This window comes from Lissotriton vulgaris, chromosome 6 (genome assembly GCF_964263255.1).
Source record: "Lissotriton vulgaris chromosome 6, aLisVul1.2, whole genome shotgun sequence".
In the NCBI taxonomy this organism is placed as follows: domain Eukaryota; kingdom Metazoa; phylum Chordata; class Amphibia; order Caudata; family Salamandridae; genus Lissotriton; species Lissotriton vulgaris.
The window spans coordinates 760940242-760966109 of record NC_141694.1 but is presented as its reverse complement, the minus strand read 5'-3'; the positions used below and the strand labels follow the sequence as shown (position 1 = coordinate 760966109).

At 41.4% G+C, this 25868-nt stretch overlaps 1 protein-coding gene across 2 annotated transcripts in view; it reads right to left on the bottom strand.

Annotated features, from left to right (window-relative positions):
• The window catches only part of LOC147707950 (G protein-coupled receptor family C group 6 member A-like), a 341581-nt gene that overhangs the window by 236846 nt on the left and 78867 nt on the right, over positions 1-25868 (bottom strand). For both annotated transcript variants that reach the window (XM_086926746.1, XM_086926747.1), the window contains exons 2-3: positions 10097-10400; positions 1070-1798 (exon numbers count right to left, since the gene is read on the bottom strand). In XM_086926746.1, the coding sequence (XP_086782872.1) occupies positions 1070-1798; positions 10097-10400 (1033 nt within the window). The remainder of the gene's footprint in view (positions 1-1069; positions 1799-10096; positions 10401-25868) is intronic.

Below are 25868 nucleotides of genomic sequence, written 5' to 3'. Positions count from 1 at the left end.
GTATAGGCATGTGTGGTAAAAACATATGCGTAGTTAAGAGTTCCGTGGGTAAAACCATGTGGAAGCGACATGGGTGGTAAATGCATGCATGGTTCCATCACACAACCAACAAAAGGATCTCTGTGTTGAAAGCAGTAACCTACTTCCCCATTTATGTAAAATAAAAATAGGTCTTCTGTGTATGACACAATGTGCTTTGCATGAGACATATTAACCTTCTATGCTACTTTGATTCAAAACTGAGACTAGACAAAACTGTAACCTCCAGCAATCACATTAACCTTCAGAGTTTTCTTACCATTATTATTATTCCCTGAGATTTAGTTGGCACACAAAGATCTCTACAGCTGATGCCTTTAGCTCATAAGATGTTTTAAAATTCAGGCTTTTCAAACAAATAAGCTGAACAGATTTTTTGCCAAGGTTTTCATTGTAGCAAATTTTTCTGTGGATTGGTTGAGGCCCAGATTTTGTGTCAGGTTGCATCACTTTTTTGGCACAACCCTGATTCAAAATCTAATTTGTAAAATACTGTAATACTCTCAGATGTACCCATGATAGACCAGCTGAACATTTGTGTTAGGTCTTAAGATCTGATGTCACTTCTTGTGAGATCATGGGTTGTGATACCACTTCTTGTGATGCTACATGCAATTTAATGTGCTGTAATACCACTTAGTTACTGCCTAAATTGGTAAGTTTCATCACTTCTTTTTTTAGGACTTGTGCCCGGGGAAGGAGGAAGTGGGATGGTTGTTACATTTTTGCCAGGTTCCCACTGCAGAATTTTTTAAGTATAACTCAATATTGGTTGTGTAGTACACAGGCTTGAATTAGCAATAAATGTGTATTATAAACATCAATGTTTTTCCAAATAGAGGCCTCAAAATGTGTTTTGCCCAGGGCCCAAAATATTTTAAAAGAAGACTGCGCCTCACTATAGAAATATGCCGGCACACTAAAATGGTCACTGAAGTTCAAAATGCAAAAGCAAAGACATTTTCTATATAAAGGCGACTCTGTGGAAAGGAGAATACCTAGACAATTCTAAGGAATTAGAGTACACTACCTGCCAAGGAGGAAAATTGAAGTTTCTGTTGCATGTTCCATTGACACACAGTAAATTTCTTAGTGCTTCTGCTATTGCTTTCACCGCTAAGTGAGCAGCGTAAGAACCACCCTGCTCGATGTTCTTTACTAAGGTATCATTTGGGAAGTCATATGCTCGATACTCTTCCAGAAATGTGTTGACTGCTCCAGGTGCAGGTTGTGGGTTCCACAGATACTCCTTGAAGCCATTAATGTTGTCTCTCATGAAACAAAAGCCAAGAATTGTGCCAAGTTTATGTAAATCATCCTCAGAGTCAACTAGTTTTGTGGTTGACCAAACATCACTTGCTATCCAGACCCTTTTCACATTTTGCCTTAGAGCCTCCTGCAAAAGCATGCGTGCAATTGTGCCTTTTACAAAGGATACGACTACCTTTGCTGAGTATTTTTTGACCTTGCTCACTGTGGTGCGGATGCTGTCGTTGAGAGTTTGTAGTCCTACATCCGCTGGAACTATAAATTTGAAATTTATGCACACTGACTCCATATCCAAATGTTCAGATAAACTGTCCATTGCTGAACGCCCATATTCATCATTAGTTACAATTATTCCTACCCAGTTCCATCCAAAATGATTTATGAGCCGCGACAATGCTTTTGTTTGAAATATATCACTTGGAACAGTGCGTAGGAATGAAGGAAATCTTCTTTCGTCACTGAGAACTGCAGTAGTTGAGGCATAGCTTATCTAGACAAAAAGGAAAAGTAATTCAATCTTGTGAATAAGGGAAAATGTATTAGTACCAACATAGTGTAAAGAGTTTTCACAGATCTCATAAATTATGTTCATCAGCATTGCAAAGTCCATTGTAATCAATTGTGGTTAAAATTATTATTTCTCGGTTAAAATTAGAATAAAACATACTGGTTAGCTACTGCCACTGTGTAGGAAAGGGCTCCTTTTTGCATGGTTACCCCTCACTTTGCTTGACACTTGATGTACTTTGACATGATGTGCCCTGGGTGCCTGCCAATCAGGTTCTTAGGACCTATGTTCTTTCCCAAAACTGTACAATGTATCCACAATTGGCACATCTCTGGCCAGAGGTAAGACACTTGTATAATGTACCATGGGTACCAAGGGCACAATGACCAGGGAAGGCCTCTAAGGGCTGCAGCACCTATTGTGCCACCCTTAGAGACACTGCGCTGTATCACACACCCACTGCCACTGCAGGCTGTTTGTTTTGGTAAAGAGAAAAGTGAAGAGTTGTACCCCATGTACGATGGGTGTACGAGCCGTAGCCTATGTATGATAGGTGTACCCATTGTACATGGGGTACGGCTCGTACACCCATCGTACATGGGGTATGGCTCGTACACCCATCGTACATGGGGTACGGCTCGTACACCCCATGATCACTGGGGTACGCACCGTACCCCTGCTAGCATGGGGTGTATGGACTGTACGGTGTGTATGTGTTTGTGTGCTTTTCCGTACAACTCGCCCTTACCTTACATGGACTGTATGAATCGCATCCTCACACCCCGGTCCGGATCGTACTCGTCGGGTAGTACCGCATGTGTACGAGTCGTACCGCATGTGTACGAGTCGTACGGTTCACGGTTTCAGCCTTGCAATACGTACGGATCGCGATGATTCAGAAGGATTCACGGAATACGGATCGTACTGCGCGACTCGGACGGATGGGTACGATTCGTATGGAGAGGGCTCCAGATACAAATCGTACAGACTTTTTTTCCCCGAATCGGAATCGACCCCTATATCTTAATTTGCTATAGTATATATAGAAACGCTACGGAAAACATAGAAGCTGGGCGCCAAATTCGTACGCAAAAGCGGTCGATCCCTGCAAACGAGAATTAAAAAAGAAATAGGGTTGTGCCTCCAACAGTGGTAAAGAGGAGTATATTTACGGCTCAATTCCACATCGCTATTCACCCGCCCACAACCTTGATACAGGTTCACTTGTAAAATATCTTGAGGGTTTTAAACGTTCCGTGCATGGTGTGGCTATTTTGTTCAACCAGAAGCAACATTCGAACCACATCAACGGTTAGAGGCCTTGATTCTGTGTATCGTGCCATATACCAGCAAATAGAGGAACACATTTTGGGAACCGTTTTATTACTGTGCATACTAGGGGAAACTTTATGACCCCCTGGTTACGACAGACATTGTGCTTAGTCTTGAGAAAGGAGGCCAAAACCTGGAAAATCCACCGAAACGCGTCAACACTTTCTTTTTCTGTATAATTCAAGACTCTTTCATCGTTGTAGATATATTGATTATTTAAATACACAACATCGATGTTAGAAACGAGGAGTCCGAATATACGAGTAGTATTGTACAACTTCTATGTCTTACTGTTTCTGTCCTTTTTGCACCAATTATGCGGGTCATAATTGAATGTCATGAGTTTTATGATTTGTGTTGAAAAGTTTTCTCATTTAGCTTCTAGGATTGTGACGTTTAGTAACTATTGTATTTTTACAAATGGGGGTGGGGTCGCACACTACTCACCCACCGGCGGTGTTGCCCCTAAGGACTCTGGTCAATGTAGGAAAGTGTTCGCGATGCATCATCTTTCGATCTTCTGCTATCTTCGCTGTCTTCGCCATCCCTGGACACGTGTTTCGGGGTATTACCCCTCATCAGCAGGGATAGGCAGTGTTCTGGGGTTGCCGATGGCTGCCAATGTCTGCCAGGTATAGTACCACTCCTTGAGCAGCGGGCTGACGAGCCTGGGATCCCGCACCTACGCGCCGGAGTGGTACTATACCTGGCAGATATTGGCAGCCATCGGCGACCCCAGAACACTGCCTATCCCTGCTGACGAGGATTGAAAACCCGAAACACGTGTCCAGGGATGGCGAAGACAGCGAAGATAGCAAGATCGAAAGATGATGCATCGCGAACACTCTACTACAATGACCAGAGTCCTTAGGGGCAACTTCCGCCGGTGTGTGAGTAGTGTGCGACCCCACCCCCTTTTTGTAACTTTAAGCTCCCTTGAGCAGCGGGCTGACGAGCCTGGGATCCCGCACCTACGCGCCGGAGTGGTACTATACCTGGCAGATATTGGCAGCCATCGGCGACCCCAGAACACTGCCTATCCCTGCTGACGAGGGTTGAAAACCCGAAACACGTGTCCAGGGATGGCGAAGACAGCGAAGATAGCAAGATCGAAAGATGATGCATCGCGAACACTCTACTACAATGACCAGAGTCCTTAGGGGCAACTTCCGCCGGTGTGTGAGTAGTGTGCGACCCCACCCCCTTTTTGTAACTTTAAGCTACCTTGAGCAGCGGGCTGACGAGCCTGGGATCCCGCACCTACGCGCCGGAGTGGTACTATACCTGGCAGATATTGGCAGCCATCGGCGACCCCAGAACACTGCCTATCCCTGCTGACGAGGGTTGAAAACCCGAAACACGTGTCAAGGGATGGCGAAGACAGCGAAGATAGCAAGATCGAAAGATGATGCATCGCGAACACTCTACTACAATGACCAGAGTCCTTAGGGGCAAAAACTGCCGGTGTGTGAGTAGTGTGCGACCCCACCCCCTTTTTGTAACTATTGTATTTTATTGTATTTTTATTGTATGTATACATAATACATTGTGATCTCAATTTTTTTAATTAATTTGTCAATTTGTTTATGATTTGTGTTTAAGGTATTGATTGTTCTTGCTAAATTCTTTATAGTTCTGTTCAAGGGAACTCCACTTTTTCCTGATAGTATATATAGAGCCAGCTTACTATACAGGGCCACTTGAATTATACAGCAGGAGAGCACCAAATTATGTGTCAGGAAAAGGCAACTTATGCAGCATAATGCACCACATTGTATGAGACTATTTCTTCATTATTTTGTCATTTTTATACATGGGAATACTGTCAGGGTAAACATTTGACCTTACTAATACAAGTTCAGCAACCTAATACTACCAAAAGATGACCAGTTAACCTTTACAAAGGGCCTTCCACTGTGCGCAAACCCATATTGCCATGAGTTTCGTAACTTTTGATCCATTTGAGCTAGAAACACATCTTTTTTGTTAAAATCTGCAGATTATTCAGCAGAGGATGGATTGTGTGGCAAATGCAGCAAATCGCAATTACGCGAAAAAACCTGCGGCCATGGAATCACATAATTCCAGTGGCCCTGACTATTGCTTATCCCACAGTGGTAGTCGGGAATAACGGAAGACATTTCTGCTGAGACGGGGCTCAGGAAGGGCGTTTTTACACTTTGTACTCAGCATCAACTGGGAAAAATCGACTTTGTTTTCTGTGCAAAAAAGGCCCATCAAGTCCTTTACACTGTACCACTAATATAAATGTTGATGACATTATTATTTGGATGAGAAGATTACCATTAAACATGCTCTGTTTCTGGAGTGTAATATAATGACGGTTCTGGACAAATTCAAAGTCAGTGTCATACACTGTGGGCAACTGACCGGTAACTCTTTGATTGAGCGCGTTCTTTAGAATGCTATCCTTCCCCTTTTTCTCGCTCCTTCTCAAGGATCCCCCATATTTTAAACATTCTTCTGGAATGTTTAGGTTGCACTCATTACTGTTTAGGTGTAATTCTCCAAAAATGCCACTGATTAAATAATTTTGGTTCCAGAAGGAGGCATCTTTTCAACATAAGGCAGTGGGATTACGGGGGGAGCTCATCTATTTATTACAGTAAATCAGATAACTTTCTCTTTACAGTAGGATCAATCGATTTGAATAGAACTTTTTCACACTTCATTTATGGAGGGAGTGGTGTAGAGTATCTGCTGTGTGCTATGTGTTCAGTACTTGATGCCTGGAAAGCAGCATTGAAATTAATGGGCTGGGGGTAGGTTTCTGAAACAAACTCATCTGTATTCCAGGTAAGTGGTTAGAGAGATTGTGCACTAGAGGTCATGGAGCCTGGCACATGATTAAGATGGGTGATATTTATGGGAGAGATAGAGAGAGCTCTTGTCTGAATAGCAAATGGACACTGTAGGGAGCTAAGGGAGGAGTTATTAGCCAAGAGTCTCCAAAACATATGTCACCCTAATTTGTAAACTACTGCACCCATTGAAGATATGCTAGGCGCCTTACTTAGGTAAGATCTGTCAGTATAGGTTGTAATGATGAATAGGGAATAATTTACTATCTGCTCGGACACAAAACTTTTAGGTAAAGATTAAGCAAGAATTGGCAATTATACTGGAGGCTGAACTTGCTTTGCCCCACTCACATGGCCATCCTGGATATTGTGGAACAGGTTGAAGTCCTTCACACACACTAGCTCTGTCTGGAATGGGCTTAATGCTAGCCCACAGATACAAAGTCTATGACAAAAAGTATAGAATACAGGTGCTGCACCACACTCCAGTACATGCTGCAATCACTACATTGTGCATTATGAAAAGGTGAAGCTTAAAGCTGGTCTAAAATTCGACTGTGTGTGCTCCTGCCACTTCTTCTCAATGAGGAAAAAGCAATCCCCTGGCAACAACTTACCTAACCGGCATCACCAGGATATCAGTCTAAAATTAAATGGCAAAGACTTTGCTTCTTCAAAAAAAATATTTCCCAAAATGTATCCTTTCCAGAATTCAAATAATTTTGCTATACAACAATCACGACTGAGGAATGGATGTTCACCACCTACGTAAAACACATAAAGAATTATCTGAAAGCATGTCTAGCCCTAAATATTTACATTGCACTAGTTATCTGATATATGTTACCTATGATAATAGCACCACCAGAGCCTATTCTTTCATAATTTCACAACAGACTATTTTCATGTTACCATATTTGGCCTCTATATGGTCAAGCCAACCCTCAATCCCAATCACAGTAATAGCATCATTTATTTGTTTATTCTTGAAACCGCTTTATACCCAGTTTCCAAAAACCCTAATATTGTCATTATTTTGTATTACTTGGAGAATGTGTTTCCACCTCGGTGGCATAATTGAAAGTTGGTTTACCAATTTCTCATAACTATAGATGCCCTCTTTCCACCCAGGCTCCTCAGCAGCAGTGGGGTGACACATGATAGCTTGCTTGTGACAATCGGTCATGTGTCACAAGCAAGGAAATTCCAGACCCATCATTCGACTTCTTTGAAACCATGTTGGCAAAATGGATCACAAGTTCATATATCTCTTTCGCGTGTACAAATATACTTTCCTTGGTGGATTAATTAACCTAAGTAAAATGTGTCAATTTAATGTAACTATGGTAAAGTCCTATTCATGGACAATTTGAGCATTTTGGGTTGACATGGACTCCCTGGGAAATCTCAACCAGTTACGCGGCTAACCTAGTCATCGAACTACATCTGCAATCATTAACTCCAGAGCGCACAACCTCATTATTGGTCTCATCAAATTTCGCTAAGAGTCTGAATTATAACGAGATGATTCCCAAAACCCAAGAAAATTCCCAGATAAGTTTGATAATCCCAAAAAGAACTGATATAAATCCAGACAGATAGCTCTTCAAAAGCTCTGTAACCCATCAGGAATTCAGCCATCTCTAATGGAAATCCATGACTACTTTTAGTGTAATGCCACTCAGTTTTTCAACCATGTGACTCCACAAAGGTCACCAAGGCCTAGCAACCGAAAAACAAACATCTGATTCGCTTAAATCAGCCATCTTCTGGAATAAGGAAGGGTCTGCTTTAAGTCCCACGTGATCAATCAGCCTGTGGATCTATGTTTAAGGCTAGAAGTTTACCTGCTCAAGGTTCAATACGATCTATTTTCGTTTCAACGTAATAAAGATTTTGCATTCATCTTCCAAACTTCTTCCCATTTTACTGTGTTCAATTAAAGAACTTCTCTGGGACTCCCGATAGGACTTACCTGATTATTGCCTATTTATTCGATCTCACCCTTATTGAAAGCAACTTTGGGCAAACCCACAGATCAGAACACCTTCTGCTGAGGCTCCTTATCACCCTTGACCTTTAAGTTACCTCTGACACAGTGAACCATGGCTTTTCCCAGAAACACTCTGGGACAGATTTACAAGGAAGTGTTGCAGCACGGCAACACAAGCTCTTTGGCTGTGCCACGCTGCGGCACTTCCGAAGCGCAGGAATGCAACATATTTACAATAATATGTCACATTCCTGTGCTCCCACTGCTCTGGCGCACAAACTGCTGCCATTTCCCGGCACAGGCACCCTTGGTGCAAGGATGCCTGCGTCATGGGGAGATTGTTTTTGTGCAGGAAGGGGCACCTTCCTGCACGTAAACAATCACTACAGGCATTTTCCTGTAGAATGCAGCACGCATTGAAAGTGAAAAAAACAAGGAGAAATTAAAACATTTCTCCTCGTTGCGCCTCGCTACGCCACCCCGAGGGTGGCGTAGCATTCAGATGCATTTCCAGATTCATGAATCCTCGTAAATCTGGAAATGTGTCTGGTTCCATGGGTGTTGAGTGGGAACACCCACAGCAACACCTCTGGAACGCCCCTTTCACACAAAGTGCTGCGTGTAAAGGGGCCATATTTACAAAGACAGGAAAAGACACGCAGGGTGATGCGCTGCCAGTGCGTCACAAAAAAGTGACTTACTGGAAGCGCATGGGGCATGTAAATCTGCCCCTCTTAGAACAAATGGAAGTGAAAAATGCAGTCCTCAGTTGGTTGTCAACAGCTTAAGTAGAAAACGATAATCAGTGCATAGAAATTGGCCAACTTCCACCTCTTACCTTATGCAATACATATGCATCTGCCAGGCTCTAGTCCCTCATCCCATAGGTAAACACAGACCAGTATACATACATACCGTCATTCACACTCTCCGCTTTCACTTTCCAAACCCATGCAATCTTTGCCTGCTTTGGAATGATTCTTTGTGGAGTACATTCTAGTGAGATCTACAAGCAAATTTTTTCCATGTTTTCCATATTATATCATACATATGACGCACTACAATTTTGTCACATGTCCAAGATACATTTCTGAAAGTAGATAACAGTAGCATGGAACAACAGTAAACATATAAATTAAATTTCTGTCCTTTCTGCACTTAATATATTTTCTTTGTAATAGAAGTCATCACTTTCAGGAGGCTCTAAGGGACAGATGTATCATCTGTTTTTTTCTCGCAAACGGTGCGATTCGCAAAAAAGCAGCGTTTGCGAGAAAAAAAACGGAAAATTAGATGTATTATGGAAATCGCATCGCAAATTTAAGGAATCGCGAAATTTGTGATACCTTAATTTTGCGTCAGCATTTAAGGAATTGCAAATTGCGATTCCTTAAATGCTATGTATGAAGCACCCAAGTTGTGCGAATTCCAATTAAGACATCGCAAATTACCACCAACTTGTAGTTGGTGGTAATTTGCGATTTATTTTACAATTGCACTTTTTGGCATTTGTAAAGGTGCCCTGTGGCGCACATACATACCCTTAGGGCATGTATGTGTGCCATATGCACACACATGTACATTTCAGGGGTGCAGCAGGGTGTCCTTTGGACACCCCTGCACCCTTGCAATTATTTTCAATTTGCGATTAGCAAATTACGAATTGCAAATTGAGAATAACTTCTTATTCCTTCCTATGTGCCTCCTGGCCCATAGAAATGAATGGGAAAGTATTTCTTAATAGCGAATTCCTTAATTGCGAATTCGCAAATTGCGAATTCGCAATTAAGGAATATCAAGAAATCGGTAAAAAATTTCGATTTTTTTGTTACATACCATTTGCGATACTCAAATAGCGATTCTCAAAAAATCGCTATTTAAGAATCGCAAATAGGTATCTTGATACATCTGCCCCTAAGTGCCTAATAGTGTCATTGCCAATCTTCACCCCAAAGTGTGTTCCCCTGAAAAACATCAATAAATGAATGTATGCCCTTTGATTACGTAATCATTTAAATGATTTCGATGAGGTCAGAATTTGATTTTTTTTAGTTTTTCAATATTTTCATCAGAATCTTTGTACATTGTGACTGCTCTACACATATTTTTATTTAGACATTGACATCAATTTACCTGGGGTATCATGAGCAAGCTTAATGTTTTGGCTACTGTAATGGAAACTTCTGAGAAGCCAGGTCCTACCACGGCCTTCACTGATGGTATGTATTCGGTGTAGTTGCACATCACCTTCACAGTTCCTTCAGATGAGTTGCGCGCGGTAATGAATCGCATGGCCCCTTGGAGGCCTGTGAAAGGAGCGCCACAGGTGTCGTACATTTCATAGCCCAAAGTAATATTAGGCAACAGCGGGGATTTATTGATGGTTTCAACGGTGTATATAAAGGCAAGAGACCGAATGAAAGATCGCATGTCAAATCTGTAACAAAAAAGAAACACAGTTAAATTACATCAAGACGCTGCTTTTTTTGTGTTTTCGTTTTTTTGAAGCGAGTCCGAATCATAAACAGGTCAAGTTACAAAAAATACAAGCACAGAAAAAGGTCCTGAAATGACAGGGACTGCCATATATTAAAATCACTACAGTTTTTTGGCCATCCGTTCTCTAATACATACCTGGTGTTAGGAACACGTGATTTTACTTTGGTAGATATCAGTGATCAAAATATTAGACATTTTTTCATTAGAGCGAAAATAAAGGAAATCCAGCTAGCCGAGCAATGTTCAAGGTGTATAAATTAGTTTACTGGCTCAACCTGTAAAATAAAATGCACTGAGGATACATGTGATCATGCCATGTGAGTCTTTGGCTATCGCAACAGTATTTCTAACATGCAATTGTTTTACCTGTGGAAATACAGAAAAAACGTTAGCAAGTGTGTTTTTACTCTCATGTTAGCTTTGGCCTAGAGAAGATAGCTTGAAATGTCTAGCAAAGTACATGTGATGAACAAAAAAATACAAAGAGAAGGACTTTGGGTTTGCTCTCTTTAGACAAGTCCCCTCTTCTCATTTGCGCTCCAGGTGGGCTATTCATAAAAGTAAACTTACATGTGAGTAGATTTATACATGTAAGTTTTCTCTTACGCTTTTGAGTAACTTTACTACTTTTGGCTATTCACTGTTTACAAGTGCCGTTTCTCAGAAGCGTAGACTTACATGTCCCACCGCTTGAATTCTGGGGGTGGAGTCTAATTCATGACTGTAAAATTAGTGCTTGTAACTTTTCACAAGTAGGTGGAGGCCTCAGCAACTGGGGCGGAGATGCCCGGAAGGTTAAGTAGAAATGTTGAAAGTTTGTTAAACTAAGAAATAGAAATGTACCAACATTTTTAAGTTATAATTTTATGTAAATTAACTAAAAATACGTATTTGAAATGCAGACAAAATACAAATTTGCTAAAGCACTTTTACCTTCAATTTTAAATAAATATTTAATTGTGTTAAATTAATGACATTAAATTATGAGTATTTTTACTAAAATGCAATAAAAAACTTCCACATAAAGAACATTTTTAAAACTTAAGTAACAAGTATTCAAATGAATTTAAATGTGTTTTTGATGAAGCATCCATTCAGTACAATAGAGGTGAATAGCTTTGAATACTCCCAACTAACACCGACCTCTTCTCTTACCTCTTGTACCACTCCTTGTAGTACTAAAATACCTATCTCTCTTTGAACTCTATTATACTTCCTCCAATATACTTACTCACTCACCTGTATCTATAATCGACCGCGCTTAATCCCACTCTATCTCTACTATTTCTAAGGGTACTCCTACCACAATTACCATCAACATACATTCTTTTTCTTTCTCATACTTCTAGTCCAAATCATAACAACTCTTATTCCTAACTACTTCTACTTTTACTCTTGCACATACTTCTATGTGCTCCTACACTTAATCCTTCATACTTATTTCGGTACTTCAATTTACTTTTGCATTCACTCCTATACTTTCAATTATAGATCCCAATCTATTCCTAATGTTACCATGACTTACATCTACTCTTACTCTTCCAGTTTCTCCACTTTCTATTGTACTCCAGTTTGTGATCTCTTACCCTCTGACAGACTTGTCTTTCTTTGCACCATCTGTCTTGTCAAATACGTATTATTACTGATTTTACCCCACATGCTCTTCTACTACACCTACTTCTGTGCTACACCGACACTTAAACCAACTGGCAAACACCCTCCTCTCCCACCACCTATCACTAATACTACTCTCTTTGTTTTAGTCAATCAACTCAGCCACCTCTTACTCATCACCGCTCATTAACCTCTCATCACTCTAAAGACAATCTATGTTCCTAGAACTACACTTATTTTTGTTGACCTGCACCGACACTTTGTCAACCCTCAAGCACATGACCATCATCTATACCAACACATTTTAGACCTCATCATGTAAGTCATCAACTCTCTGAAACTCCCTTTGACCTACAATATATCCACAACACTCTTAAATTAACTCTCTACTATTCAATTCACTCAACAGACCTAATACAAGTGTCTCCTTTACTTGTTCAAGAATGCCCATCGGGCCTAATCAAGTAGGTTACTGTTCAACTCTGTGGTGGTCTTCTCTTTTATTTCTGATATTTATTATGTACATGAAATGAGGTGTTTTGTAAATTACATGAAAGACAGAATTCCCTGCTTTCTTGATTAGGAGGTTGCAAAAATTGCTCGTAAATCATCTTTCAGAAGCTTTTTCAGCACGTGATCTATTACAGAAGTTTACCCCAGCCGCCCACCTCATGATGCATATCGTATTTCCTATAATTTTTTGTATTTCTGCTGTCACCTCCTCTCCTGCTCCCAACCTTCCCCTCACCTGATCTGATCAATGTTTTCTTTCCCACTGTCTCTTCCTCTATCTATAACACTTAGCTGTGGCCAGTGTAAAAGACACCAAGCGGAAATGCAAGATGCTTAAATAATTATGGCAAAGGTGTTATCATCCAATAGATAAACAGTAATATGTCAATGATGAAAAAAACATCTGATCCGCACAACATGTAGAAAGTGGGTGGAAAGTAAAATTGAGTCTGTCAGCAACTCACCTAGGGAAGATTTTTCAATTTCTCAATTTTTTTAAACCCATTGCTTACATCAACTACATCCCTCCCTCTGCAGATCTATGTAACAGACTTTTTGGAGACTAAATTAAAACTATACAATTGGCATTCAAAAAACAACCGTCTTTGGATGAATTGATGTTCTTAAGTCCTCCTTCAGCATCCAACAGTACTTCTCTCACATATTTCTCACCACAATCCCTTAAGGAGATCCCTGATATGTTGTCTTCTTTCAAATCAGGCACATTCATTTACTCCCGGGCATCAGATAATATTTACTCACCACTATTCAATCTGTATCAGCTTTCATTGGCATCCACTACAGTGCAATAACATTAGTAAAAAAGCACTGGTCATACCACTACTAAAAAACTTTCCACAGATTCTGACATAGCTAACAGCTATCATCCTATTATGCTTCTATACATTTCCTCTAAGTTCCTGTGAAAGGTGGTCAGCCATCAGTCGGTGGACTAACTTGAATATAATACTCTGCTAAACCCAATGCGCTCCAGGTTCCACAGTGCAGACATTGCTCTTCTCTCGTATTTGAAGACTTTAAAATCTTCTTGGACAACGGTACATCAGACATATCGTACTCCTCAATCTGTCCACAGGTTTTGATACTCTATCTTATACCCTACTGATTTCCACTCTGCATAAGCTTGGCATTTGGAAATCCATACTCATTTGGTTCTGCTCTTTACTATCGTCTTGTTTTTAGTCAGTAACTAATTGCTCCCTTTTGCTCTGACAAAACTCAGTTGACTGTAGGATACCACAAGGTTCCTCCATTAGTCCTCCCCTTTTCAATTGCTACTTTGCCCATCTGTCGTACACGAATGACTTACAGATCTTCATTTCTAAAAATAATAATGCTGCCCACATACAGATGCAATCTAATTGCTGTATGTTCCATGTTTCCACCTGGATATAAAAAATACCTCAAGCTAAACAGGGACAAAACAGCAATCCTATGTTTTGGGAAGGACCGTTCTATTGCGTATTCATCCTGGTGTACTGCTGATCTCTGCACCCCCACACACACACACTTTATTAGATAGAACCATTGGAATGATAATTGATAACAGACTGACCTTTTAATTCCAGGTGGCTAAGACCCCACTAATTTGCTTCTCCATGATGAAAATGCTTAGAAACACCCTTCCATTTGCTCCTGGGAAATGGTAGTACAACCCTCCTCCTTGTACATCATGCCATCCACAATCCCCATATTCAGCAAGCAAAAATGTCATCTGTGCTGTTTCACTCATTCCCTCTGCTCTGGCACCCAGGCTTTGGAACTCCATACCGCCTCAACTTAAACTCCCCCACTACCATTTCTAATTCAGAATGAGGCTAAAAATGTGGCTCCTCCATGTCACATGGGATGCTTAATCACTGTCACAATCAGAAGCGGCCGCTCCCCTCGCTGCTCCCTGCTCATCCAGCTGATATCATAGCGCTCTGATTGCCACGCATTGCACGCATTGCTCGCACTGCTAGAATTTGTTTGTCATCGTAGCGCTTATTGCCAGACTTGCTCGCACTGCTGAATATCAAGTCATCGTAGCGCTGTACTATCAGACCGTGCTTTGTTATTTACTGTGCCATTGTTATTTACTGTGCCACTCGCTTTGCCTGCTCTGATAATTGTTGCCTGACTGTGCTGCCCAATCTCGTCCTGTTTCGCTTTTGGCTTGCTGCCATTTTGTTGTTTGTTGTTGTGCCTCCCAGCCCAGCTCTGCACCCCGCTCCCGCCTCCCAGCTGCTCCTCCCTTGCCCCACCCCCCTCCACTATCCACTTATGACAGATGCTTTTGCGTGCAGCGTTCCCGCGCAGCGGTCGCGCCCTATGCGCGCCGAAGGTGCACCAAAGGTAAGCCCGTCTAAGCCCGTCCGCGCCTGGACCGCGCCCAGCGCCAGACCCCCTGTCCCCCGCAAACCCCTCTCCACCCGCATAACGTACGACTCCGCCACCCTCTCAGCACTCAACTCCGGCCGTCTCCCCGACTGCTACCAAGCCGCCCCAGGACACACCCATGGACCTTTCACCTGCCACTCCTGCAAGTTCGACTGCATCAGGACAAACACCAAATCCACATACTCCAAACAGAGCTCCAACACTAACCACCTGAAGTGCATCTTACTCAACACCCGCTCAGTCCACAGACACGCCATTGAACTTTGGAACCTACTCGACACCAAATCGCAGGACGTTGCCTTTCTTACAGAAACATGGATGAACACCTCATCAGCGCCCGACATCGCCATAGCCATCCCGGGAGGCTACAAGATCATCCGAAAGGACCGCATCAACCAAACAGGAGGAGGCATCGCCATCGTCCATAAGAACACCATCCGCATCACGACCAGCATCACGACCAGCTCCGATGACAACCTCACAACCGCCGAACACCTTCACTTTCAGATTCACACCGACCCTAAGACCACACTCAGAGGCACCCTCATCTATAGACCACCCGGACCCCGCACACAATTCAGTGAAGACATCACTGACTTCATCACTCCTCACGCCCTCCCCTCCGAGGACTACATCCTATTGGGAGACCTCAACTTCCACCTGGAAAAGAACAACGACAGCAACACCACCACCCTTTTGGACAACCTCGCCAATCTCGGACTCAAACAACTTGTTGACACCCCCACCCACCTTGCCGGGCACACGCTCGACCCAATCTTCACCTCCAGCAAGCACATCTCCTTTAATCACACCACAGCTCTCCATTGGACGGACCACAGCTGCGTTCACTTCAACTATAAAAAGACTACAACCCACAACCACCCACAACCAATTCTCCGGAGAAACTGGAATAAAATTACCACCGACCAGCTATTCACATCACTTCACCAAAACCCTCCTGCAAAATCAACGGACCCAAACCAAGCAGCCACCAACCTCACACAATGGATCACCCACAGCACTAACGAATTAGCACCCCTGAAAAACCATCAAGTCAAGCAAGGCAGCAAAAAAGCCCCCTGGTTTAATGATGACCTTAAGAAATCCAAGAAGATCTGTCGCACCGTCGAAAAAGCCTGGTGAAAAACCCAACCACTGACAACCTGACCACCTTCAAGAACGCCACCCGCAAACACCACCAACTGATCCGATCCACCAAGAAATCAGCATTCAAGGATTGGCTCGACAACAACGCCCACAACAGCAAGGAACTTTTCAACATCGTCAGAGAGTTTACCAACCCCACCGCCGGCACCAACGACATCACTCCATCCCAAGACCTCTGCGACTCTCTAGCCTCGTTCTTCCACAACAAAATCGCTGACATACACAACAGCTTTGGAGACCAGCCCACCCCACCTACCTCCGAACTAAAAACCCCCTCCAACAACCTTTATGCCTGGAACCCAATTACCACTAAAGACACCATCCGCCTGATGAACACCATTCACTCGGGATCGCCAACCGACCCTTGTCCCCACCACATTTTCAACAAAACAGACTCCATTATCGCACCCCATCTCCGAGACATCATCAACTGCTCCCTCAACTCCGCCACCTTCCCGGAAAGCTGGAAACACGCCGAACTCAGCGCCCTCTTGAAGAAACCTACAGCAGACCCCACTGAACTTAAGAACTACCGCCCCATTTCCCTCCTCCCATTCCCTGCCAAAGTCATTGAGAAAGCCATCAACAGTCAACGTGCCGCCTTCCTCGAATCCAGCAAATCCCTCGACCCTTCACAGTCTGGCTTCCAAGCCAAACACAGTACCGAGACCGCCCTCATCGCAGCAACAGACGACATTCGAACACTACTGGACAATGGAGAAACAGCTGCCCTCATCCTACTTGACCTCTCCGCTGCCTTCGACACAGTCTGTCATAACACCCTTATACAACGCCTCAGCAACGTCGGAATACAAGGAAAAGCATTTGACTGGATAATCTCGTTCCTCGCCGGAAGAACCCAGAGAGTCCGCCTCCCCCCTTTATAGATCAGAAGCCACCGATGTCATCTGCGGCGTACCCCAAGGATCTTCACTTAGCCCCACCCTCTTCAACGTATACATGAGTCCCCCCGCATCCATTGCGCGCCGACATAACCTCAACATTATCTCCTACGCAGACGACACCCAGCTGATCCTATCCCTCACCAAAGACCCAAACACCGCCAAAACCAACCTACACGAAGGGATGAAAGAATAGCCGAGTGGATGAAGAACAGCCGTTTAACACTAAACGGGAACAAAACGGAAGTCCTCATCTTAGGATCATCCCCCTCCGCCTGGGACGACTCATGGTGGCCACAGGCCCTGGGAACCGCACCGAGACCAACGGACCACGCACGTGACCTGGGCTTCATCCAGGACTCCTCCCTCTCGATGACCAGACAAGTCAACGCCGTCTCTTCATCTTGCTTCAATCAACACCCTACGTAGGCGAGAGAAAGCGTTGGATAGCGTAGGGGTAAAAATTACTATTCCCACTCCAGTGAGTGCAACAGTAGGGAAAGCGTTGGATAGCGGGAGGGTAAAAATTACTATTCCCACTCCAGAAAGTGCGACAGTAGGGAAAGCGTTGGATAGCGGGAGGGTAAAAATTATTATTCCCACTCCAGTGAGTGCAACAGTAGGGAAAGTGTTGGATAGTGTAGGGGTAAAAAATTACCCTTCCCACTCCAGAGAGTGCAACAGGAAGGAAAGCGTTGGATAGCGTAGGGGTAAAAATTACTATTAATACTCCAGTGAGTGCAAGAATAGGGAAAGCGTTGGATAGCGTAGGAGTAAAAATTACTATTCCCACTCCAATGAGTGCAACAGTAGGGAAAGCATTGGATAGTGGGAGGGAAAAAATTACTATTCCAACTCCAGAGAGTGCAACAGTAGGGAAAGCGTTGGATAGCATAGGGGTAAAAATTACTATTCCCAATCGAGAGAGTTTAACAGTAGGGAAAGCGTTGGATAGCGTAGGCATAACATTTACTATTCCCACTCCAGTGAGTGCAACAGTAGGAAATGCATTGAAAACCAGGAAGGTAAAAATTACTATTCCCACTTCAGAGAGTGCAACAGTAGGGATACCGTTGTATAGCGTAGAGATAAAAATTAATATTCCCCCTCCAGAGAGTGCAACAGTAGGGAAAGCGTAGGATAGCATAGGGGTAAAAATTATTATTCTCACTCCAAAGAGTGCAACAGTAGGGAAAGTGTTGGATAGCGGAGGGGTAAAAATTACTATTCCCACTCCAGTGAGTGCAACAGTTAGGAAAACGTTGGATAGCAGGAGGGTAAAAACTACTATTCCCCCTCCAGTGAGTGCAACAGTAGGGAAAGTAAATACTTCATATATAAATGAAAATAAAATAAATATAAATACCAATTATCAAATGAATTAAAATAATTACCACTTTTATGTAATATAATAATTAATCAATTAAAAATAAAAATAAAAATTAATTATTAAAGATAATTACCTACTAATACAAATTATGTATCAATTAACAATAAATGAATTAACAATTAAAAAATAATTAAAAATTAGATAAAAAATAAAATAATTTAAAAATTGAATTACTTACAATTAAATTACTTCCCACCCTATTCCCCTATAAACCCACAACCCACTACAGAAAATAAATTAATACAATTAACATAATTAACAATTAATAAATTAATTAAAATTAATTATCCATTATATTTTAATTAATTCCCAATTAATAATTAATTCACAATTAATTCAAAATAAATACAAATAAATACATTTACATATTTAATTATTCATAATTAAATACCTTCCCACCCTATTCCCCTTTAAACCCACAACCCGCTACAGAAAATAAATTACTACAATTAACATAATGATCAATTAATCCATTAATTAAAATTAATTACCAATTATATTTTAATTATTTAACAATTAATAATAATTACCAATTAATTCAAAATAAATACCAATAAATAAATTAACATATTTAATTATTATAAATAAATTACATCCCACCCTATTACCCTATAAACCCACAACACGCTACAGAATTATATTACGCCAAAATTAAATACCATAAAAAAACTTATTAATATAAATAATAAAATAAATATACACTTTTCAAACATATACTGACATAAAAACACTTTAAAAATGTATATTAACTTACTTACCTCAAATTCGATATTCTGTCCATATTATATATTTGTAGTCTATATTCTGTCCATTCTATATTTTTGTTGTCTATATTCTGTTCATTCTATATTTTTGTTTTCTATATTCTGTCCATTCGATATTATGTCCATTCTATATTTTTGATTCAACATTAATGCTATCCTATTCGATATTTTTGTAGTCTATATTATGTCCAGTCGATATTGTGTCCATTCTATATTTTTTAATCAATATTAATGCAAATCTATAATAAAAACTCTATATTTTGAGTGTATACCACTTACAAATACCCATTAGTGTTTTGTCTTACTGTGTTTGTAGAGTTCAAAGATGTCTATGTATGTGTTTGTGTAAACATCAGGGTAAATATCCTTTTTGCATTTTTGTCTATATGTATGTTTTCTATTTTTGTGCACCCACGCGTATCGCATATTCACATTAGCTACCCAAGCAGGTTAAAGTTTGGTATGGGGCAAAGGTCTGGCTCAGACTATGCTCTATTGTCCAATTGAAGGATGACATGCACACCCACTAGCCACTCTCTTCTCACCTGCTCCCATTCACAGCTTGGGAATGGAAAAAACAAGAAATATCCCCCAAAAAGAAGGAGATTTTATGAAACGCACTTCAATCAGAATTAAGCATTTATCTCTTTCCATTGATTTTCAGTTTGAAACAAATGCACAACTAAAAAGTGAAACTATGTTGCACTGCCACTGTAACCTAAGAGCCATCAATGCCACGTTTTATAATGTTTTGTTCATCTATGAGGTGTGGGGTTTCTTCTGAAATATTGGTGTTGGTTAGGGCTAATTCTATAACTATAATGAGTGTTCTGCTATCCTAACATTTAAGTTTGTTCTAGCAGAACATCAAATATGCATTTCTAATCCATGTTTTCCCAGAACTAAAGCAAATTTTGAAAATATTATTTTGGGCTTGATCACGATTTGTCAAGCTTATTTCTAGGAAGATTAATCGTTTAGTGCTGGTATGTTAATGACGCGATTTCCATATTTTCCAAGTAAGATGTTCTACAGATTTTGAAGATTGTGTACGAATTGATCTTTAAAAGACAACAATGCACAGTTCATTGTTCTATCCAGGAACAGAAGAGACAGGGGAACTAACTGTTGTTGCTAAATTACAGACTGGGTGAGCTATATTATGTGACACTGACAAATACATTTTACTGAATATCAGTGTCTTTAATTTCATATTTTGGTAGCTTGGAAAATACAATTCGACCTGAGTGAACCTGATTAGAATGAAAATATTTACAAATTGTATATTAGAGAGGTGCGTATTAAATAAACAAAAATGCAAAAGATAGCAACTGATTTTTTACTGTAAGAGAGTTTTGTCAAATTGGTTAAACTGCATCTTTTGTGCAGTTTAGAGGATGGTTCTTTTGATGAATCAGCTCATGCTATGGCTCTTGTGGCCATGTTTCAGTCCCCAGGCTCAGCTCGCTGTGAATTTCTTGAGCTGTACTTCTTAAAACACACAACAGAATGCAGCTATTACAACAATGAACAAATACAAGTAAAACAAACTAGACCTATTGGATTTGCAGGTTATTTACTTTTTGGAGGTGAACATATCTGTATTACATTTTTGCATTTATATATGTATTCATCACCTTTTTAGGATTTCAATTGTAAATATGCGAATGTCGTAGGTTTACTTATGGTACCAGTAAAATATAAAGTTGGAAATCCGCACCCATGCAAGGGTGCAAGCCCCTGGATGCAGATTTGTGTTACCTTTCAGGTCTTTCCCTTAAAAATATCAGAATTTTTAAGAAACAGCCACTCCACATGTTGGTAAATTCTGTACTTCTTGTAATTTATCATGGTTTTCAAGGTAACTCCTGTAAACCTGTGACAGTGGCAGGTTTCCAAGCATATTCCTAGAAAGCTTTTCTGAGTCCGTTTATCAGTGCCAAGCTGATTTTTTGTGGATTACAGGAGTGGTTTTGCACTCACCCAAGAGGATATTTCCTAATTTCAGTCAGATGTACAAGTGTCGGATATGATTTTCATACAATATTTCTTTTAGCATAATGCTTAAATGTAGAGATTTGTAGAGAATTTTTTTAATCAGTTATTAAAAAGAATGCCTGACTAATGATGCATTTTAGGTCTCTAGAAAAAAATTAAAGTCCTCACATTGAAAGGAGGAATTTTACATGTGCATAGTTGCATCCACAAGAGAACTGACCAAGGTCACTGATGGCCTCTGTCAGTCATAAACAAAAACAAAGTTAAAGAATCCTGGGCCATGCCAGCAAGGAGTAGAAGACACCAAGAGCCCATACTCCAGAAATATAGAAGATTTTAAAAAATACTCACCCACGGCATTGAGGAGAGACACCAAGAGCTGAAAAAAGATGCATTGTGATTCTTAGCTCCACCTGACTCCAAGCTCGCTTGCCGAGATGAACATTTTAAAAACTACAAAAAACACAATGGGTGCCTATCAGCTGCGGTCTATGCAGGTAACAGCGGTGCATTCCTCGAAATCCTCCCTCACGCGGCCCCACTGCCCCAACGCTGTTACCTGCAGGGACCGCAGCGGGTGCCTATGATAGCATTAGGCTTGCATTTGAGTCTGGCTTCATATATACAGTACATGCATGGAATAAAGAATCGAATTTGTAATAGCTGTGTTTTCTTTATAGATTTAAAATAGTGCCACAGGCATTACCAAGGAGGAACAGAATGACAAATAAATCTAAAAAGCAAACTGCACTATTCCTCCTTTGTGGGGGAGCCAAAGCCCACTCCACATATTTGTTAAAATATTGATAATAATAGGTCCTGGAACCAACTGTACTGCTAGGCCAAACATACATAGCATTCTTCAAAGGGCGCCTAGGAGAAATAGAAACCTAAGGGCCTCATGTGCAAAGCCCTTTTGGCAATCCCAAACCCTGTGATTTGCAACAACAAAATGTTTTTCTTCATGTACAAACGCCATTTTACAATTTAGAAAACTCTTTTCAACTCCTAAAAGAACTTTTATCATCAGTTCTGAACCAGAAATAGGATGAGGCACAAAAGTGGCAACTCCCTCATTTTTCTGACCCTAGTTTGGCAGCCTGGGGGGTAGTAGGCAGTGATCCAAGGGACCACTGTGTGCTCTCACTTAGTTTTCGGAAAGTGGAAACTTGGTTTATGCAAAAGAAGCACTGGTTTATTTTTTTATTTTTTAAGTTAACCATTTTGGAATTGCAATCGTGGTGTTGGTGGTCTACTTGGCCTTGCAGGGCACCATCTCTAACATTGTAGCCAACCAAAAGGTCGAAAATTGAGACCTGGCAATTAACTATGAATTAGCCACATCGTTCTACTAGGCCCTGCAATTCAGTATTTTATTTGGTACTTATTAGTACACTAGCAGCCCGCCCTGGCCTTACCCGGGGCAGAAAGGGGCTGGGGGCAGCATCGCAGCAGGAGAGGCGCAGCAGAGCGGCCGCTTCTGCCCACGCTTTGTTTCCCCCGACATCCCGACTTTCACTCTCTGTTCATGGACCCCGCCCGTCCCTCGCTGCGCACCGCGGCTGCTTGACTTACCTCATCCGCCGCTCCTCCCCGAGCTGCTGTGTTTACCACTCCATTGCTCCCCTGCTTCTCGCCGCTCCTGACTGCTTGTCCGCTACCTCATCCGCCCCTTCTCCCCGCGCTGCCACTGCTCCTCTGCTTCTCGCCGCTCCTTTCCGCTTGTCCTCCGCAGCTCCTCCCCGTGCTCATGTCCTCCACTCTTCCTATTGCTCCTGAACGCCGCTCCTCCCCGCGCTCACGATGTCATCACGCAGACGTGGCAGCCGGCGCTACATTTTTAGGGACTACTTTATTTGTATTCGTAAATGTTTTAAATAACGTATATTTTTTATTTTTATATCGCCTATGCCCTTCTGCTTGCCCTGAGATTTTCATCGATGTCTTGGGTGTTTAGATTGGTGGTGTACTTTTCGAGTTTACCTTGCTCAAAGGAAGACTTCTCTCTTTATAATAGTAGTATAGATAGGTAGGTTCACAAAATACTTATCCACTCACAAAAAGCCAGTGACCATGGTACTCTGGGCCAAACGCCGCGCACCTCGCGGTCGGCTTCGTACTTTGGGATTTTCATCTGTCACAATGTCGTAATAACCCCAGGTGGAGCTATTTGTTGGTATAAGCTATATTTGTGTGAGAACCTATTTTTGGTGATATCTAAAGATATATATTGTGGATTTTTCTGCATTTTGGCCTTGTTTGGGTTAGATGAAGATTTCTTATTTATCTAAACTGGTGTGGTGTCCACTTGTAGTGTATTTACTGTATTACTGTATTTGTGCACACATGCTTTACATACTACCTCTACGATAAGCCTGTCTGCTCATGCCAAGCCTCCAAGGGAGTGAGCAGGGGTTGTCTAAGGGTATAACCCCCTTAACCTGACTAGAAGCAGGGGTCTCTATTCGAAGGAAGGAGCAAACCATTGCCATCTAGAGACCCCCATTTCTAACAATCATGCCTGAAAATAGGATGTTCACATATCGGGGATAAGCAGAATAGGAATAAGTGGTTTCCACATATCTGTATTGGTGTAATATGTGCAACCTCTGATCACATGCTCAATCCTCACTGCAGCACATGGATGATTTAGGTGTTGCTGCCAATCCTTCCAGATGTCAATTTATAGATGCTTACAAGTGGCTACATTACCTCAACGCTCAACATTTTTCAAGTGATCCTGCACACAGTAGATGTGAACAGTGGGGCAATCAACACCTGTAATCCATGCACACAACACGTAGCAGTAAAAGTCCATTTTAAAGTTGTTTGGTGGACTCTTAAGCATTCATGCATGTCTAATGAAGTTAGGAGGTATAGTTAAGGGACGGGTCAATACATCGAGCTTGACTGGATACTGACTGTCATCAATGTAGAAGTGTTATGAAAGGCACAATAATAGGTTTAGGAACATTTTGCAGAATAAAATAGGGATATTATATCCTGAAAAGATGCCAGTAACCTGTTGATGTACTGTAAACATGCAAAGTCTGTGTACACGCAGACCTGTGACTTGGAGAGACACTATTACGTAACGGAGATCAAACATCTTCCATGTTCTTTCACAGCTTCCAAATATTGAAGCTGCATGGTTATGACACAGAGAACCCTTGAAAGTACAGTAAGCATCAAGTTTATAAATGTGCTTGTACTTTTCGTGCCTTAAAAGTACATATTGCTGGCCGTGCTGAACTTTGTGCCTTGCTATGGAGGCTTCAAACTCTACCTAGACTCATGGCGCACCTGGGTCTTCCGCTGGAGGTTGCAAAGGCTCAGTTGTTAATACTAACAAGCGCATTAGGAAAGACCCATCTTCCCCATCAAAGTTGCCTCTTCCTCGGACGTTAGAGGGCATTATGGAAGAAGTGCACAACATCAGACCCTTCATGACTGAAACTACTGCTTCACTTCAGCGAATTGAAGATAAATGATCCGGCCTTGAGTCACGCATTTCAGATGTGGAACAAAAAATCAGCAATTCAAAGGACGTTGTTGCCAGAGTTGATTTTCTCACTAAAGACGTAACACAACTTAAGAAGATTTGGAAAATCCTAATAGGCGCAACAAACTATGGATCTATGGCATTCTAGAAGGTTTTGAAGTGTCGGACATGATCTCTTTCTTGAAGACTCAAGTTCTACAAGTCATTGGTCTGTCGAAACCCATGGATCTTAACATTCAAAGGGCGCACAGATTAGGTCCATCAAATGCATCTTCTCCAACTAAACCTATGGGCATCATCGCTTACTTCTTATTATATTCCAAACTCATGGCAATTCTCAATGCTGCAAAATTGCACAAACAAATGATATGGTCCGGCCACAAAGTTTTTTTCAGACAGGATGTCTCAAAGCCAACCTCCAACCGCCAAAAGGAATTTCTTGACCTCAGGTCAATGTTGAGAGCCGTGAACGCTCGCTATGGTCTCATCCACCCATGCTTCTTTAAAGTGACCTACAAGGACAGAACTTTCACTTTTGAAAACTCAGCTGAACTTTGAAAATTCATCCATGTTCACGAAGGAGAATTTATGGAACTGAGCAAGCCTTAACTGTTTTCTTGTTTATTTTATCCCATCTGTTTTAGGTGTTCCTTCTTCCTGTTGACGTTAATACCCGAGTTATAGTTGTGTTTGTGGTTTTTTATCCACTTTGTTGCATTGTTTCCTAATGTTTGGTAAGTTCCCTTCCTCATTGTCACTTTTAGTTGCTACTTCTTTTTTTGGATTGCTTCTCTTATTTTTTTTGTTTGTCCCATAGTAGTAAACCTTCTTCCCCACCGTGCTCCCCGCTTGGAGTGGGCGGTCTTGTTTTTTCGTCACCCCTCGTATTATTGTTCTTCTTGTGGATGCACATTATGACTAAAGCTCTCTGGCTTTTGGTCATCTTTTCTTTGATAGCTTCTTTTGGGTGACTATGTTCCCCTTTTCCTTTTATCTTCTGTTTCTCTCTCTTCTTCTCTCCCTCTCTTTTACTCCCTTACTGTCACGCTTTTTACTCTATTTTATGTACTGCTCTTCATTTCTATTTTATGGTATCTTATGATCCTTTCTTCTGTTCATATTGGAGCTTTCATAAAGCTAATTCTTCTATTTT